This window comes from Cyprinus carpio, chromosome B14 (assembly GCF_018340385.1).
Source record: "Cyprinus carpio isolate SPL01 chromosome B14, ASM1834038v1, whole genome shotgun sequence".
NCBI classification, from domain to species: Eukaryota; Metazoa; Chordata; class Actinopteri; order Cypriniformes; family Cyprinidae; genus Cyprinus; species Cyprinus carpio.
This window is the reverse complement of record NC_056610.1, coordinates 6,762,515-6,782,863: the sequence shown is the minus strand read 5'-3', so window position 1 is coordinate 6,782,863 and position 20,349 is coordinate 6,762,515. Positions and strand designations below refer to the sequence as shown.

The following is a 20,349-nucleotide window of genomic DNA, read 5'->3' as shown; positions in this document are numbered from 1 at the left end:
TACAATTTAGCTACAATTATATGTGCTATATCTTAATATATTAAATATAATTGCATTCACTTTTCTACCATTTTTCATTCTTGTAAATTTTCCTTTTTAAATTTAAGTCTCTCTATTTCACACTTGATATTTTCTCAGTCTCTCATTCATTATTAATACATCTAGATGTGGTTTAGCGTTTCTCATCTCCAGTAATTTATTTGATGATTTCAGACAGTAGGTATATTATAGCCATGAGCAACTGGTTTTATTAACATGTAAATCCTATTAGAAAGAGAGTATTCAAAAGTTATCCACCTAAGAAGTTCTTCTATCGCTTGTTATGATCTCCTTATCACTCTCTCTCTTTCTATTTACCATCATAAATGACATCTCCTTCTCTTTATTGTTCTTAATGGCACCTCTTTTCTACTTATCTTTCCTGTTTTCCATTCATTAGTCTCTGAGAAGAAAGACCGGCCCACTCTTCACCCAAACACACCGGCATAGATGAATAAATATTAGCGGGAGATTAGATGCCATCACGACGCCAATCAAAATGATGAAACCAGCTCATCTGTTTAATATGAAGAATATTCTTTTGTGTGATGAGAGATAACAACTTTAGTTCCTCTGTCATTCTTTAGATGTTTCGCTGAAAAGATCAAAAGCTATTAAATGTGTGTGAGCTAAAACTGACCCCTAAAGTAAATCTGACAAAACCTCAGTGACACCCAGCGACAATCTGCCAAGAAAAACAAGTCAGCTCTACTTAGAGAAGAGCGATAATGGAATAACTCACCTAAAATTGAACAGTTGCTGAAAAGATACTCATCCTCAGGCCATCCAAAATGTAAATGAGTTTGTTTCTTCATCAGATTTGGAGAAATGTAGCATTACATCACTTGCTCAGCAATGTATCCTCTGCAGTGAATGGGTGCCGTCACAATGAGAGTCCAAACAGCTGATAAAAACATCACAATGATCCACTAGTAATCCACACCACTCCAGTCCATCAGTTAAAGTCTTATGAAGCCAAAAGCTGTGTGTTTGTAAGAAATGAATCTATCACCAAGACGTTTTAACAAACCATTGCTCAAATATGAGTCCTCTATCCATAATATTGTTTTCTCAAGGGAATAGGTCATTAAAAACAGTCCAAAACAGTTCTACACAAATATATATATACATCATTCTGACGGCACCCATTCACTCCAAAGGATCCATTGGTGAGCAAGTGATGTAATGCTAAATTTCTCTAAATCTGTTCCCATGAAGAAACAAACTCATCCACATCTTGACTGGCCTGGGAGTGAGTATATTTTAATCCCGAAATCCACTGCAACGGGATAATAATATGACAATAAAGGAGAAATGATTACAATGCCCTGCTTCATATTTGCTGAATAAAATCCAGCACTTGTTTTGGACTCATTTTGGGCTGCTGATTCTAAACGTGTCTGTTTTGCTTTGAGCATGTCACACTTTCTCACAAAATATGATGAATTTCATAGCATTTTTGCTTTTTTCACAACTATTTGTTAGGTGAAGTCGTCTTGTATTCTCCCTTAATCAGTAGAAAAACTGCCACAAAGACATGATTCCTGTCTTCCTCTGACCCAGATTACAACTATTCTTTCATTCTCAGCTCATTTTCAAACATATGAATGATTGTCAACAGTCCAATGATTGTGCTATGTCCAAACAGCCACAGAAAATTACAGATTTTGTGAAAATAAAAAGCTTATTTTGTACAATTGTTTTCACCATATATATATATATATATAATTATAATACTACCTCAATTATACAACAACATAAATGTAATGAAAATGACATCTAATATTAATATTTCATTTTATTTCAGTTTTTTCTATTAACGAAAATGTTAAGTGATAATGGTTATTTAGTGAAAGTGATGTGACATACAGCCAAGTATGGTATATATATATATATATATATATATATATATATATATATATATATATATATATATTATATATATATATATATATATGTGCTAATATTAGGCGATAATTATTGTTAGATTTGTGACCCTGGAGCACAAAACCAGTAACATAAGTAACACAGGTATATTTGTAGTAATAACCAACAGAGTCGGCGTCAGAGCAGATCTACTGGAGGGGCATTGGATCATCGGCGGGGGGGCACTGTCGTTTGATAAATATTTTTTGACGCATTGGCAACATCATAGTAGCATGGAAATCCAGACCTAAATCTGAAAGATCTAGTATAGAATGACAATGAACGATTTAGACTTGGGTTTTTATCTAAAAGAGGAACAGAAGACAGCGCTGAAATTTGTTGTTTTGCCGACGGATACGGCAAGGGTCAGTTAGCTCCAATGATCTATATAGAATGACATTCTACCCTAGAATGTTAGCTCCAAGATCTATCTATATAGAACTGTGACGAGTGGTGGGGCGGGGCCGAGAGCCGTGGGAACGGAGGCGAGGCCAGTGGAGTGATTGGGAAATGAGCGACACCTGCTCCACTCACCGGTCTCGAGTCCCACGGAGGAGATTGGGAGGATACAAAAGAGGAGCGACGACAGTGAAGGACGAGAGAGGACCAGGGCCTGGGCTTTATTTTGTGTTTGGTTTTTGTTTGTGCGTGGCAGTCGACCGTGAGGGGCTGTCGCGCTGTTTTATCTTTATTTGGTTATTAAAGTTTTATTTGAATGTTCGCCGGTTCCCGCCTCCTTCTTCCCGGGGACTATGGAGTTTTTTATTATTACAAGAATGTCATTAAAAAATTTTTTATTTTTATTTTTACCTGTCTTGATCCTAATACACAACAGATCAATATTTATATAAAAAGCTCACATAATACGATTCCATATAAGGTTAGTATAGCCTAGTTCAGCACTTTGCGAATGGACAGCGACTCAAGTAGCACAAATCCTATTCTCGAGTTCTACGAGTTCAGTAGCCTACATTTTTGGGAAACGCGCGAGGAATTGCGGCTAATGTTTGTAGCCTAAACAACAGTTCAGGACAGAAAATAATAATATAAATATAATATAGGCTAAATAAAAAACATAAAATAGGCCTACAATAAATAGCAATTTATTTTTTATAATTAAATAAGTAACAAATTACGACGACAAAAATAAACACACTGAATCAGTTTGAAGCTTTGAAAAACCGGCAAAAAAAATGTCCCCATCAGACAAAGTTTTTTTTCGTATAGATGTTTCTGAAAACTTAAGGCTTTTTTCTTCATAAAACGAGTTGGACATCATCACACAAATGTCTGCGTATTAAATCTTTTGGCGGTTGCCCGGAGCTAGGATTTGCAGAAGAAGCGCCAGCTCGGCTCTCATAGACCGTGGTACTGGTGGTCGTGGCTGGAGTATCTAAGTCTGCTGATTGACGAGTCTGCGGAGGTCTAAACCATTTTCGTAAATCAATTTTTTTTTTTTTTAGAAATTTTTTTAAATTAGCTGCTAATAACTCTCTATAATATAGACGGACAAACTGTTCTTCAACCTGAAATGGATTTTGCGCGCGTGCTGCAAATCAAATGTAACAAGTTTACTCGGCGACCAATAAGCATTCACCATGACGAAGCCTATTAACGTGCCATGAACAACCAAAATTATGCATTTTCCCCATTCTTTTAATTTTATTTCATTTAAGTTACAGTTTGTACATTTAATATTAAAAGAATAACTAAAAGTTTTTTTGGGGGGGGGGCATGCGGAAGAGGGCCTGTGGTAGGAGGGGCATCAATGACCGCTGGGGGGGCACGGTGCTCAAATGCCCCACCACAGCGCCGGCGCTGATAACCAACAATACACTGTATGGGTCAAAATTATAGATTATTCTTTTATGCCAAAAACCATTAGGATATTAAGTAAAGATCATGTTCCATGAAGATATTTTGTACATTTCCTACCGTAAATATATCAAAACTTAATTTTTGTTTAGTCATATGCATTGCTAAGAATTCATTAAGGACAACTTTTTTTTTTTAATAGTTGTATCTCAGCCAAATATTGTCCTATCCTTATTCATTCAGCTTTCAGATAATGTATAAATCTCAATTTCAAAACCTTATGACTGGTTTTGTGGTCCAGGGTCACATTTTATAAATATACAGTATTTAAATCACTATTGAAAAAAATCAATAACAATTGTGAGTTACACTATTTGTGTAACGCTTCAAATCCATCACTTACAAGGTTCTATTTCAATCAGGACGTCATCTTCAAAGAAAACATACCAAAGCAGCAGTGTATAGCAAAGCAGCTCACTAGATTTTGGAATGCAGCGACTATAATTAACTCCACAGAAGTCTACAGTAGAGCTTCTCAGCCACCTTTGCTTCAGGTGTGTGTATATTTGTTGGTAACTGGTTGGTCACAGGTAAATGTCCTAAAACTGCACAAACACACACAGCAGCATATATTTCCTTACAGCCATTCTCATTGTGTATGTTTCACAAAATTACTTCACAGTGAACGTACTTAAAGATGTAGGCAGAGCTTTCTGACTCATGTTTAGGTCATCTACCTTCCTAGGACGCACACACACACACACACACACGCACGCACACACACTCACAGCAGGTTCCAGTTTTGTGTTGGTTTATCTTCTGTTGCTTTCCGCCCACAGACTGGGCAAGAAAACATCCCCTCTCCTTCTCCATTTCTCCCTTTCTTAAAATATCATCCGTATTTTATCCAGCTGTAGACTGACTTTCATTCCCCTGTGTTTACAGGAATAGCTCTCACGTCTTCTGCTTCTTCAGGTCTTTAGCATTTATATTTAATTCATTTAGCAGATGCTTTTGTACAAATCGATTGACTAATGAGGTCTGGTGCTACACAAGCGATTCATCTTAACCAAAGCACTAGTGTTCTCCAGGGCTTCTGGCTTGAATGCATATAAGGAGGGCGGGGTCTTCAAACCTGTCCTGAAGATGACCTATAAAATCCTTACAAAAATCCAATGCATAATTCATACGTTGGAATAATCTACAACAATTGATTATTCTCTCCATATCTTATGTCTTTTCCCCGATAAACTGAGTGACATTCGATTGATTGCTAAAGATGCTCTGAGCATGAGTGTGATGCAGCATATATTTATATATAATAGGGCTGGGTAAAAAAAATCTATATCTCGATATATTAATCGATTCTCATTTTTATGGAATGATATCGATTCTTAAATCCCAAGAATCGATTATTCTAGCCTGTTTTCAGTGAATGGACAGAACACTGAAGGGCAACTCCCATCCGATATATCGCAATAAGCATTGTGCTTTGGTACTTTTAATATTAAAACAAAGTCTCAGATTTCTAATTCTCTGTATTGTATTCCAGTATTCAAACAATAAATGTCGTTTTCGCGCTGTTTAATCTGGAGTGACAGATCGCCATAGCACCTCAGTTCAACAGACACCACAGTGCAAGGCACACATGAACTAATCATCTCCTCCACATTAATACCAGTTTCAGCACAAAATAATCATGACTAAACATCCAAAGGTATGTTAAAAGAAAGAGTACAACTTTACAATCCATATCCAGTCTCTTATAATTGCTCAATTAGTGTTTCAGCTGCGCCAAGACGTCAATATAACCTCTTCTAAACAATGTCACGTAAAGTCGTCACATTTACCCCAGAATAAAAAAAATATATATTTGATGACCATAAACATTAGTCAGATAAAAAAAATAAACTGTAGAGAGAGGCATTTTGCTATTCATATATATATATATATGTCCTTCTCAAAAAATTAGGCATATTGTGAAAAGTTCATTATTTTCCATAATGTAATGATAAAAATTTAAACGTTCATATATTTTAGATTCATCGCAAATTTCAGGTCTTTTAGTTTTAATACATGATTTTGGCATACAGCTCATGAAAACCAAAAATTCCAAAAAAGTCTCGAAAAAATTAGCATATTTCATCCGACCAATAAAAGAAAAAAGGCTTTTTTAATAGAAAAAAAAGTCAACCTTCAAATAATTATGTTCAGTTTATGCACTCAATACTTGGTCAGGAATCCTTTTGCAGAAATGACTGCTTTCAAATGCGGCGTGGCATGAAGGCAATCAGCCTGTGGCACTGCTGAGGTGTTATGGAGGCCCAGGATGCTTCGATAGCATTAAGCTCATCCAGAGTGTTGGGTCTTGCGTCTCTCAACTTTCTCTTCACAATATCCCACAGATTCTCTATGGGGTTCAGGTCAGGAGAGTTGGCAGGCCAATTGAGCACAGTAATACCATGGTCAGTAAACCATTTACCAGTGGTTTTGGCACTGTGAGCAGGTGCCAGTCATGCTGAAAAACGAAAATCTTCATCTCCATAAAGCTTTAGCAGGATGGAAGCATGAAGTGCTCCAAAATCTCCTGATAGCTTTGCATTTTATTAAAACACAGTGGACCAAAACAGCAGCTGACATGGCACCCCAGACCATCAATGACTGTGGGTAAGCTGGACTTCAGGCATTTTGGCATTTCCTTTCTCCCAGTCTTCCTCCAGACTCTGGCACCTTGAGTTCCGAAGTGACATGCAAAATTTGCTTTCATCCGAAAAAAAAAGTACTTTGTGAGCAACAGGCAGTGCTGCTTCTCTGTAGCCCAGGTCAGGTGCTTCTGCCGCTGTTTCTGGTTCAAAAGCACACGCCTGTGCACTGTGCACTCTGGATGTTTCTACTCCAGACTCAACATGCTTCCGCAGGTCCCCCCACTGGAATTGGTCCTTCTATTTCTTCAGGGTCCGGTCACCTCTTCTCGTTGTGCAGCGTTTTTTGCCACACTTTTTCCTTCCCACAGATTCCCATGATGTGCCTTGATACAGCACTCTGGGAATTCGTTCAGAAATTTCTTCTGTGTCTTACCCTCTCGCTTGAGGGTGTCAATGATGGCCTTCTGGGTTGACCTCTTACCCATGATTGCGGTTTTGAGTAAGTGGGAGTTTTTAAAAGCCTCAGGGATCTTTTGCAGGTGTTTTTAAGTTAATTAGTTGATTCATTAGGTTAATAGCTCCGTTTAGAGAACCTTTTCATGATATGCTAATTTTTTGAGATAGGAATTTTGGGTTTTCATGAGGCTATATGCCAAAATCATCAGTATTAAAACAATAAAAGACCTGAAATATTTCAGTTGGTGTGCAATGAATCTAAAATATATGAAAGTTTAATTTTTATCATTACCATTATGGAAAATAATGAACTTTTTCACAATATGCTAATTTTTGAGAAGGACCTGTAAATATACATATATATATATTATATAGAATATATAGATGTAGAATTTACGTTAGTACACATTACAAGTAACACGAGTTATGTAATCAGATTACTTTTTTCAAGTAACTAGTAAAGTAACACATGTACAAGAAAAATTTACTTTTTCAAAAGAGTAATGCCAGTTACTTTGTTTTCCCCATTTTATTGATGTCTCTGTCCCCATATTGGATGTGAAGTGTTGTGCTGTGTGAACATGATGTTACTGTATCATTGTGAATGTCTGCATTACTCACTCACAAAAACAAAAACAAAAAACAAAACAGATTTAGTATTCTTCTAAATGAATTAAAACAGTGAAACGCATACTCAGAATAAGACGCAAACCTGCAAAAATTAAATATGTTAAATAACACAAATGTATCTAATCCCATTTTTATTAACCAATGTCTTTGCTGCTGACCTTTGATGATCCAGTTCAACCATACTTAAGCAAAAATTACTTTAGATATTTTTTTTTTTATTATTATTATTGCTGAAGAGTGTTCTTTTCAGACCTTCTTCTCCTGTGTTCTACTGTACAGGTGTGAATTTACTTTTCCTTCAGCCTGAGGTTTATTCATTAGACGTTTTGGTGTGAAATGGCTTTCACATTTGCTATAAATAGAACTTATGTTAAAAACAACCAAGCCCTGCTTATATTTAAAAAGTAACGCAAAAGTAAAGTAACGCATTAATTTCCATAAAAAGTAACTAAGTAACATAATTAGTTTACTGTATACTGTAATGAATTACTTTAGTAAAGTAACTTTCCCCAACACTGGTACCAACTGACTTTTTTTTTTCCTTGAGAAAATTTGGCATGCAGGCTACTGTACCTTATATATATTCAAAATAATCAATATTGAATCTTGAATATTGAATTAATAAAACCCAGCCCTAATATATAAACACACACACACACACACACACACACACACACACAAACACACACACGTACACGTTTATATTTAAAATCATAAATTACTATATTATTACATAATTATTATATAATTGCTTTGTTATATAAAAAAATCTACATTTATATTTATATTTTAAATGTATTTTATTAATAACAAATTAATATATTTCTATACGTATATACCACATTTATCATATACATTTATGTGTGTACACGTTTATATATTTAATTTGTATATAACACTTTTATTATATTTATAAATGTATGTTAATTATTAATTATATTTATTACATATGTATATATGCATATATGCTTTCATATTATATGTGTGTGTGTGTACATATTTATTACATTATTTACACATTTATTATAGTTATATTACAAATGTGTCATTATTAATATATATTGGTTTATTTTTGCATTAATATACAGTATGTATTACATTTATATTATCTATTCATAATTTTTCATACATTATAAATGTATATTTACACAAAGCTTAATGTATTTATGCATTTTCAAATAATTCTGCATGTGTGTGTGTGTGTGTGTGTGTGTGTGTGTTTGTGTGAAGCTTAATGTATTTATGCATTTTCAAATAATTCTGCAAAAGCCTTGAGTGACAGCAGGCCCCCGGGGGTGACATTTTTCTTAAATGTTTTTATATGTTCCCTGGTGAAAACCCACACACTGACGCACACAAAAAGAATCTATGAGAGGAATCCTGTGCTCAAATGAAGCTCCTCACACACTGTGGGAGTGTTTTCTGATCGATGTGCTTCAGCTTCTCCCAGTAGGAGAGTTTTGCCTTTTCTCTCCTGGTTCGAGGACATTTTCACTCATTCTGTCCATTCCTCTCTGCCTGTTTCCTCTGGTCCTTTATCTCTGGAGTGTAAAAGTGCAAAGCCTGCAGTGGCGCTTCACAGAGACGCTCCAGCATCACATCTATCTCTCTCTCCCGGCTGAATTCATTCAACACTGAGGCTACTTGAGCATGTTTGAGTATTCAGACTGTCACTCTCATTCTTTTTAGCACAAACCTGCTTTATGTGTAAATAAGCCTCAGTATTGAATGTGCCTTATTCTCTAAACGAGCACAACCTAACACTCAGAAACGACCTGCATCATGAGGATGGCGGCATGCAATGCTATGCAGCACATTTTGTTACTTATTACTTATTGTTGACTTATTACATCTTTAGTGAAGCTGGTACTAAACAACACAGATGGTGCATGCAAAGTCATGCTGCAATCCATTCTTAGTCAAGTTTCCCCTCTTTTTTATTTTTATACAGTATATCTATGCATCCACATTAAATTAAAACTAATAAAAAATGTTTTTGGTAATTTGGTAATTTAAATAAAGCTGGAAAAAATATAAATATTAGATGAAAAACTAAAACAAACAAACAAATAAATATATAAATTAAATAAAATCTATATAATTGTCATTAACTAAAAAGAGACTAATTAAAAACATTTTGTTCATTAAAAAATTGTTTATTTAATTAAAGCTGAAACTAAATATATAGATTATTATTATTATTACCTAAAACTATTTTTTTTTCATTAGAAACAAAGGTTTATGTCAATCATTATTATTAACAAAAACTAAAACTGTTAAAACATTTTGTTCAATAACATATGTTTAATTTAAATAAATATAAAAAAAATCTAGATTATTATAATTTACTAAGTTTGTTCATTGAAAAAAAAAAGTTAATTTAACTGAAAAAAATATAAATATTAGATGAAAACTAATTAAACAAATTTGAAAGGTTGACTTTACAATGTTTAACTTGAAGCACTAAAATCACTTCCTGAAAAGAAATAAAAACTAAACCTGAACTAAAAATGAATTAAACTTAAATAGTAATATTAAATAAATAAATAATGAAAAAATACCTAAAATAATAATAATAACAAAAAATAAATAAAATAAAATAAACATAAAATAAGAGCTATTTATAATTAAAATATAATAATACATACATATTATAGATCATATTTCACCCCAAAAGTATGAAATTAGACTTGGATGTGTTTTAAGCCCATTTTCCAAATATGGTCGCCTTCAGAACAAACCATCTCTCACCCTTGACAGGTCTCAGTGTAAGAGTGTGGTGTTTGTGTGGTCAGTTTGTGCTGTGCTGCTGTCTATCAAGTGTCAGCCAGCACTTCTTCAATTCTGTCCACTTACACACACACACCGTCCCAAGAGAGATCATTATCACATCCACCTGCATCACACATACGCGAGACACTGAGCTGCAGAGATACTACACACACGCACACACACACTTACACAGAAGTATCTGCGCTCTAACCTTCAAGGCTTGTTAGCAAACCTCTGAGTGCTTCCACATTGCTGAACCCTTAAAACAATCGGTCTGCCGTTCATTTCCCCTGATTCACACTGAATCCTGGGACAGACTGAGCCCGCGGTAAACGTACTGTAACTCTGGACAGAAAAAAAACATCTGCAGAACTTGAAAAGTTCACATCAGATAATTACATAAGTCACATTTGCAATACGACAAACTTCCATAATATGACACATTTCTGAGTTAAACTAAGTATCCAGTGAGAAAAAAAATGTACATGACAGCTATACTTGATTTTAAGGTACCACTTTTTTTTTTTTTTTTGCTATTTGCTTTTAAAGTTTTGCTATTATTAAAAGTTTTAAAAGTCAGGGCTAATCTGTATTTGTGTGGCACAAGCATAAAATATTCAGGGCTGAAAAAATGTCATTTTTATGGCAAAAGCACAGGGCAAATGTCATAGAAATCTACTAACAAATAATATGTTGTTAAAATCATAAACGTAGATTAACATTAATAAACGCTGTAAAAATTAGCTCATGTTAACTAATGCAGTAAACTAATATTCACAAATTAAACCAAATAAAGAAAGCAAATAGCAGCAGTAAACTAATATTCACAAATTAAACCAAATAAAGAAAGCAAATATAATTTCCTCTTGAACAACATGCACTGATTGATCATGCATAATAAAAACAGAAATGTATCATTAAACTAAGGCCAACTATTATTGCAGTCATTGTGGTCATGCAAGTTAACATGTTACATGTTGTATTTAAGCACTTATTAAAGTCTGTCCATCTCCTGATGAAATATATGAAAATGCACGCACTGATTAAATGTATTTCTTAATGCACTGAGAGTCACTTTGGATAAAAGCACCTGCCAAATGCATAAATCTAAATGTAAATGAAATATCTAATGGTCAGTCTGACTTTAGCAAACACATCTTTTTTTCAAAGTGACTTACCGGTAAGTTGCATTTAAGGTCTGCATTTGATGAGTTCATGCATTCCTTGAGAATCAAACCTATGACCTTTGCGTTGCTCTACTGTTTCAGCTGCTGTGATTTTTGACACGTTCTGAAGCTATCTTTTACTTGCTCTTTTTACAGATTCTCATACCTCCACATTAAGCCTCCATCTTCCACATCTGAGGTTAGTTAAGTTCGCTGGAGGTGCAGAAGTTTTTGACGGTCTCATGACTAATGCGTTCCACATTCTCCATGTGAACTTTAGAAAGGCACGCTGGGAAATGCTGCGTGTGGTTCTATAAGGAGCTGCAGATGAAAGATCCACACTGCCCTCTACTGACACACACCGTCAGTTCAGCAAAATGGATCTATACATTACCAACAGTAAATATCTGGTGGTTTGGGTAGTGTGATGGTTCTGGGGCTGTTTTGCTGCTTCATTGTTGACCTGGTAAGTACTTGCGTGAGTAAATGGAACCGATGAATTCTGCGCGTTGTACCGAAAAAAATCCTGAAGGGAATGTTGGCATCTGGTTCGTGACCTCAAGACTGAAGCGATACTTCAGTTGGGTTCTTGAACCCGTGATCAATGAACCAAAACACACCAGCATAGTCCACCTATGAAGGACTGACGGAAAAACAATAATGCGATCTTTAGCGTGGGCTTGTCAAAGTCCTTGACCTGAATCCTATTTGAGTGCTTGTTGTGGGCTGACATTAAAAAGGCGTTTCAGCTCGAAAACCCCCCAATTTTTATATGTGGAGAATTACAACAATTCTGATGGAGAGGAGTGGACCAACATTCCTCCACAGCGTTGTTTAATGTAACAGGCTCTTTGCAGAGTTATCGCAAAACGCTTGATGGCAGTGGTTGCTGCTAAGGGTCGCCCAACAGTAGGGCCATGTAGTTTTGGATTTTTTTTCCCTTTATAATAAAAATCTTTTAAAAACTCTCTCTCTCTCTCTCTCTACTATATAAATATATCTGGCTGATAAAGTGTGACAAACAAGCAAAAAAGTATCAGGACCAATTATTAACACTGTATTACATTAAAATCAATTATTTTTGTTTATTATGTATTAATATTTATTATATATATATATAAATAATGGTCTGAGTATATTTTAAAATAAATAAAAAACAAAAAAAAATTATAATGAAAATATTAAAAAAATATAAAACAACAATAAAAAAAAAAAATAATTATTAATAAAATAAACATTTATTTTATATATAAATAAAAAAAAAAAACTTCAATAATAAAAAAAAAAAAAAAAATTAAATAAGTATTAATAATAAATTTTTGGGGAAAAAACCCTACCTCAAACCAAGATCAACACCTCACAATCATAAAAAACCAGCAGGAGTCACACGTCACCATGTTGAACCTCGAGCTCACTTTGCACATCAAACCTGACCTCAAACGCAGATCACCTTCTCTGATTCAGATTAAATCGGCTGTTGGCTCTCATTGATTACATCTGCTCCGCAGCTCTTATTGTCCTAAAAACAGTCGCCATCTCTGCAGGACACTCTGTGATGTGCACCGAATGATTAAAATTGATACCTCCTCTGACAGGCCCAGATATGTAGATGGGACACAATCACTCCTCCCGCCTCGACTCTGCATTTAGAGGCCCCACAGAGGAGCGTAACCATGGCGACGCTAACAGGGTTTCCATGGGCTGTTACGGGCCTTTAGCTGGCAGTGCATCGCTTTAATCAGCATGCTAATTTCCCACCCACAGCGAACAAAACTACCAGTGCAGACACAACACATTGTAATCAGAGTGAAACACACAGCCGAAGCCACATTACTGGCCAACACCAGCGAGATCTCTTTAATGCACCCATTCATTCTCACACATAGTAATAAAAGATTGCAATATGTTTTGTTTACAATAATATTGTGATTGTTGTTTTAACGATATGTATGTCACTTACTTTCAAAACAAACCAAAACAGGCCGTAAAAGACGCCCAGCAGAATGCAATTAAAATGACCCCCAAATTCAATCTATGAAGGCAAAAATGCCCCTCTATGAGTTTTTGTCTTGTATTTCTACATGATATAGTTTAGCAATATCACATGAGCAAATGTGCTGTTTTTCCCAAATATTTGCACGACTGCAAATGTAACATTAATTTTATGCTGTTCAAAAACCAGCAAGAGAAAGAAATACGATAATAATAATAATATATTTCTGCTATTATTAAAGGATATACAGTTATTTATTTATTTGAAATGTGATAATGATTTTACAACAGCTTCTCACTTCGTTCCTGAATTAATTACATCATGCAACATCAAGACAAACATCTTGTACATAAAAACAAAAGCTAGGCGAAGGTCGTAACCTTCCCAATGACCAGAGCAAATTCAGACCTTGGTACCGAGAGGGACCAAGTAGTGAGTATATCGCTGCTGGAGGAGCTCATGCTGCTGTTCCGTCCCCAAACATTTTTGGAAGAGATTCCAACCTTCAATAAAAGATTGCTTCAAATCTTTCCTATTTGTTCTTTCAGCCTGGCAGAATGATGGGGAAGCCAGCCTTCCAGGAAAAGGGCGCTACAGATACCCCATCCTACCCGTGGTGAGGTAACATGTGGAGATATTGATATGAACTGACCTAGGGGGTAGTACTACATATGGGATGGATCTCTGAGGCAGGTCCTACCTGAGAGTAGGGATGGAATATGAAGCTCGACGTACCTGCCTTGATGCTTTCACAGCACGGGACCGAGGAGCAGTAGAGGACGCAGGAGGGTGCCCACGGCAATGAGCAGGCTGAGGAACGGCCCACAACAGAACAGTGGGAGCCGGAGGATAACGTCGAGGCAAGATGTGCTAAATGGCCTCAGTCTGTTTCTTTACTGCCGAGAACTGCTGGGCAAAGTCCTCGACAATATCACGAAATTGGCCAGCCTGGAACATGGAAGCGTCAAGAAAGCACCTCTAATCTCATCCAGGTTGAGCCAGAGATGCCTCTCTTGGACCACTAACGTGGACATTTGTTTTAGTGCCTTGGCTTGGTGTACCTGCAGGATAGCCATGGCATGCAGGGCAGAGGGGAGACATGGACGATTCCTCCAAGTGCTGGCGTTTTGCGGGCACAGGTGCACCGCAACCACTCTCTCCACCTAGGGAATGTCTACGTACCCCTAGCCGCCCCGCCATCGAGGGTAGTGAGGATGGAGGAAAGAGACGATGATCAGAATGAAACTCTGGGACCGCCGTAAGAAGCTGTGAATGCCCAGACACGGAAGACAACACTCGTGGCTGTCGTCAGAGGAAGGAAATGACCACAACCAAGAGGACACGAAACGGCATCTTTAAAAAGATTTTCTTGCTTAGTATTTTTGTCTTGTTTTTCCAGTAAAAATATTGAAACATTGCTAAAAAAAGGAAAATCAAGAGACATTTTCATGATATAGAAAACAACACAATATAATAAACCAAGCAAATTAAAAAAAAAAAAAAAAAAAATAATGTTCTACGTTTATGCCTTAAAACAAGAACATATATCTGCTAGTGGGTCGGAAAAATAAACTTTATTCAAAGTGAAACAAACCTATTGAAAAGTATTTTTCTGACTCCATTGACATTTGTTTTTTTGCTTCAAGCATGATCTTTTATTATTATTATTATTATTTTTATTATTATTATTATTATTAATTAATTTATTTATTTTAATAGAAAATAAGACTTATTTACTTGAGTCATTTTGCTTTTCAAGTAAATGTATCTTGATTTAAAAATGTTTAGAAATTTATACTGGAAATCTAGATTGAGTAAGAAAATCCTTTTTCTGTATTGTATGACAAAAGCTGACTCATTTATGTTCATCTCTCCAGAGGATTTTTTAGGAAAAACATTTGTGACAAGTTCTCAAACTGAGGTTTAGGATCTTCTTAGGGTTTTCTTGTCTCTAATGAAGAGTCTTTTGTAGCGTTTTATGAGGAATTTAAATGAAAGACAATGAAAGCAGCGGTGCAGCTGAACGGCCCCCTTGAGGACCGGCGGTGCACCTCATTCTGTTGGCTTTTAAATGAAGCCAGACCGCAGGGATCCACTTCAAAACCAACTGACCAGAACTTAAAAACCCATTTTCAGAGTGATTTGGAAAATATTACAGCTGAGCCATTCTCTCATGAGCCTGACATATCCGTGCGCTGAATACAAATCAGCGCTTACTGCTGAAAACAGCTCTCACGCTAATACAAGATGACGGCCAGAGAGACCGAGAGTTTGAATAAAACCAAAGAACGGATTATAGGTGAAAATCTGACAATTCACACAAAAGCTGATGTGTTTACCTTTTAGAGTCAGACTCTGAGGTTTCAGCAGCAGGTATTTGATTGCCAGTGTATTTTTATGTACGGTACATGTGGACCAACATTTTATGACTAATCTCAATGAAAACAGCATAATAAGGGGACTAAATAAAGTCTAGTGCATAAGTTTAGGGTCTGTTCACAGTGCAAAGAAAAGAAAAGAAAAGAAAAGAAAAGAAAAGAAAAGAAAAGAAAAAAGAAAAGAAAAGAAAAGAAAGAAAAGAAAAGAAAAGAAAGGGAAGCAAAGGAAAAAGAAAAAAGAAACAGAACAAAAAAAAAAAAAACAAGAAAAGAAAAGAAAAGAAAAGAAAAGAAAAGAAAAATATATTTTCAGAGTTTTTTTCCTAAACTAAAATTTCTTAAATTGATGTATTAACTTTAGAATGACAATAACTTTAAATTATATTATTTATTTATATTATAAAATAAAATAAAAATTAAACAAATAAAAAACAAAAACTAAAAACAAAAAATAAAAAAAATTTATATACAAAAAAAATTCTATTCAGAAAAACAAAAACTATTAATTCTTAATAATAAATTCATAATTTTACAGATTATTGGACAAAAGTCACAGTAATATTAAATCCTGTAAGCAAAAAAAAATGTTTAAAGTTAATACCTTTTTTTAATGAATGCACGATAAGCAGTTCAGCTCTTACCACATTATTAATTTTATATATTAATGGCCAATTGCAGGTCACTGTAATATTAAATAATTTCAGTGAGAAACATTTAATTTAAATAAATATTTTGTATTTTTTTGCAATTATTTTTGAAAGATAAATTTTTCTATTCAGCCCATGTCACATTAATACATTTACATATTGTTTGCCAACTGCAGGTCACAGTAATATAAAATAATTTCAGTAATAAATGTTTAGTGTAAATAAACACCTGATTTTTTATACATTTTTTTTTTTATTTACGAACAATAAACAATTTATACTCAGCTCGTGCCACATTAATTATTTGAAAAAGTGTTATCCAATTGCAGGTCACAGTAATATTAAACAATCTGAGTGAGGAATGTTTAATATAAATAAATATTTGATGTTTTATTTATGCATAATTTTTACTGTGTTGCGTGCGCAATGTAAAATCTGTGCCATTTAATTTCAATTACAGATCTAATAAAGTAATCTACTATTTAATCTATATAAAAATCATTAAACATTTCATGGATAATAATCCATGTTTTGTAATTGTGTAATTTCTGCACCACTAGCATAATAATTTTTTTTTGCAGAAACAATTCTCACATTTTTTATTTTCCTCATAAAACATGTGTGTCAGTGTGTTTTGCGTGTGGTTGCCAGAGTGCTGCCATGGCTGTGTGTCACTCACGTGGTGAAGGCGGGGTTATATTTGGCCCCCAGGTAATATGAGTACAGGTTGAACATGCCGATCATAAAGGCCACGAAAACCATGATGAAGATGACCATGAACTTGAAGATGTCCTTCACCGTTCGTCCCAGAGAGATCTGCAGTGGGCCGAAGCTCTCATTGGCTGGCAGGATGTAGGCGATGCGAGAGAAGCTCAGGACCACAGCGATGGCGTACAGACCCTCCGAGATCAGCTGAGGATCCGACGGCCTCCACCTGTTCCTCGCTGCAACAGAAACACACACAGAGAGCTTTACTGAAAATACAGCACCAATACCATGGTACATTATGTAACTGGAAGCTGACTCAGATTAAAAGGAATGGCAAAGTAATGTCACGCATGTTCAGGGTTTGATGGTTTGGATTCAAAGAGAATCAGAGGGAGGAAGTCAAAGGTAGAGAATGCTAATGAAGACTTTGTTCAGGGATTCTGAGTGAACACAATGAAGATCAAACACACAGTCAACGGTAAAGCTGATTCAAAAATTTCACCAGCGCACACACTCTTTATGTATGTATTCATACAGTATATGATTGTGATTTCAATAGAACCAAAAATTAAATTGTAAACATCAATCAAATTTAAGAATATATATATATATACTTCATATATATATATATATACTCGATACTAAGTATATATATATATATATATACGATAGATATAGATAATTAACCTACTTACCATCAATTATAAAACCCAAATTTATTTCCAGTTTTATTCTATAATTAACGAAAAAATTAATCTGGCAGAAATGGTTAGTTAGGCTATTTTTAATAAATGAAAGTCAACTCAATACAATTCTTACACATATACTCCGAATTATCAAAATCTAACAATGTAAATCTTATACCAAAAGTGATATAAAAATATAAACTTAAACTGAAATCATAATAAAAATCTCTACAGGTCCATTTAAAAAAATAAATGAAGGCAAATGCCATAACAACAAACCTACAATTTCTTACATGGTTGTACTGAAAACAACAATTAAAAATATGAACTAAAAATCTAAAATAACAGTTTTAGAATATAACATTAATATTTTTACATATTTCAGTATTTTTGTTTTTTAACAAAAAAAAAAAAAAAAAAAAACAAAAAAAAAACACTTTTTAAGCTTTCGAGTTTTGATTTGGTTAATCACATAACAACAGCTGATATTCCATCCAGTCCACATGATTTTTCTTTCTCTGGACTTGGCCGCACACTTCGATTTCAGATACTATGGTTTGTTTTGGTTTCTCTATTGGTTATGTTAGTTATAATCCTGAATCAAAGCAGTAGTTACACATTAACGTTGAGTAATAATAGTTACAGCTAATCTATTAGTGCTCAGAGCGAATACACAGCACAGTTTGAGTGCGTCAGGTTCAGATTCGAGGTCAGATTTCAGATGAGTAAATGATTGCTAAACACTCGCCAGATCTGCAATCACAGACTCTCATTAATGATTCTACCCCAAAATACTTGCGCCAACAAGAACATGAAAGTCTGTGTCAGTAACATAACCTACACCAAAACAATGGAGTATGTTTTGGTAAACAAATTTTCAGCTAGAATCTCTAGAATCAGTTCGTGGTATGACACAATACAAATACGCTAAATCGGTTATTATCTAACATTGTCAGTGACGCAAAACAGGTATTACTGAACCGATTCTGAAGGCTTCTGGTACTGATTTTAAAAAATCCCACTATTATAATGTATTATTGATTTCACAGCAAGTAACAGGGGGATGAATCTCATGAAAAAATGTCCTGGCCCCATTCACCATTACTGTAATGTGCATAAGACACATAACAAAACCAATTTTTTTTTTTAATTGACTACTGACTACAAGAATAATATAATACGTATAATAAAATGTTTGCATTATTATGCCTTCATTAAAATCAGGTTTCGTTTAAATGAATACATTTACATTTTAATATAAAATAATTGAGTACCAATCAAGTAAATAAATGGAATTAAAATAATTGCATTAATATGAAAGATTTTACAGGTTGATACAATATAGTTGTTATTCCTATGGGTAAATCAGTTTTAAATTCATTTCAAATATTTTACTTTTTCATTTTAAATCAGTTATGTTTTATTCATTGTGGTTGTGAGGTTTTGTCATTCTTTAACAGTTTTCTTATACAGTATGTCATACCTTACCTTTACTATGTCTTTTTATTCATTGTTTATTGCAGCGTGAGTACTTAAGTTATTTTAGTAACATGAAAGTTTAAATTAACATGTAAAATGCACCGAAAGGCTGACCTAGGCCAAAACTAGCTGAAATAAAGAACTTTCTTATTTTTTCTTTTTTCTCTTTTCAGTTAACACTTATTTAAAGTTAACAAAATTCTTTTTATCGGTTTTTTCATTTGACGTTTCAGTCTTTAGCTTTCACGTAAATAAACGGCTAAATGTGTTTCATCCTGAAAAAAAATAATGTCACACTGCAAAAACATAAAGATCTTTCAATGAACATTAATATCTCTACGTACAATATTTGATCTTCAGGTGAAATGTCGACATTGACATGCCCTTAACCAAGATTTGTAAGCTTTACCCCAACATCGCCGTACTTTTTTCACATAATTGGTTCCAGGCATCCTTATGTTGTGAAAGGCTAAAGAGGTCAAGAAAGAAGTGTGAGGTTCCGTGCATTCATTTACACACCATATGTGAAGTAGGGGCATCTTTGTTTTTCTGACAGGTTTAAGCTTATTGCGTTGATGAGTGTCATGGCAGTTGGGGCCGTGCACGGCTACGTAGAGCTTGCGCTTAGATGCCTTGAGGAAAACGCCCCATGAAAACGGAACGCGGTGCAAGGAGGCCACGACAGATCCGACGGCCAATCCCGAAATCCCACGAAACATCCCAACAGGTTGCATAAATACTCACGCCCGGGCTCCATCAGCCCAGATCCTCCTTACACTCGAACCAGATTCATCGCCCCTGAAAATCACAACACACAAGAAACACACACCCCCAACCACACACACCAGAGATACGAGAGAGAATAGATTCAACACTCCCGATCAATGGAATTATATGGAACAAAACGCTTCTGGAATCACACTGCAAAAAAAAAACTGCATGTTCTTAATCAGTATTGTGTAGTCTTGTTTTCCAGAGCAAAAAATCCAAGATCCTTAACACCAAGCTA

The 20,349-nt window shown here is 34.8% G+C and overlaps 1 protein-coding gene across 1 annotated transcript in view; it reads right to left on the bottom strand.

Moving 5' to 3' along the window:
- LOC109076949 (short transient receptor potential channel 7-like) overlaps positions 1–20,349 on the bottom strand; it is an 80,871-nt gene that overhangs the window by 5,740 nt on the left and 54,782 nt on the right. Inside the window, exon 6 of the mRNA XM_042737713.1 lies at positions 17,147–17,486. Within this exon, the coding sequence (XP_042593647.1) occupies positions 17,147–17,486 (340 nt within the window). The remainder of the gene's footprint in view (positions 1–17,146; positions 17,487–20,349) is intronic.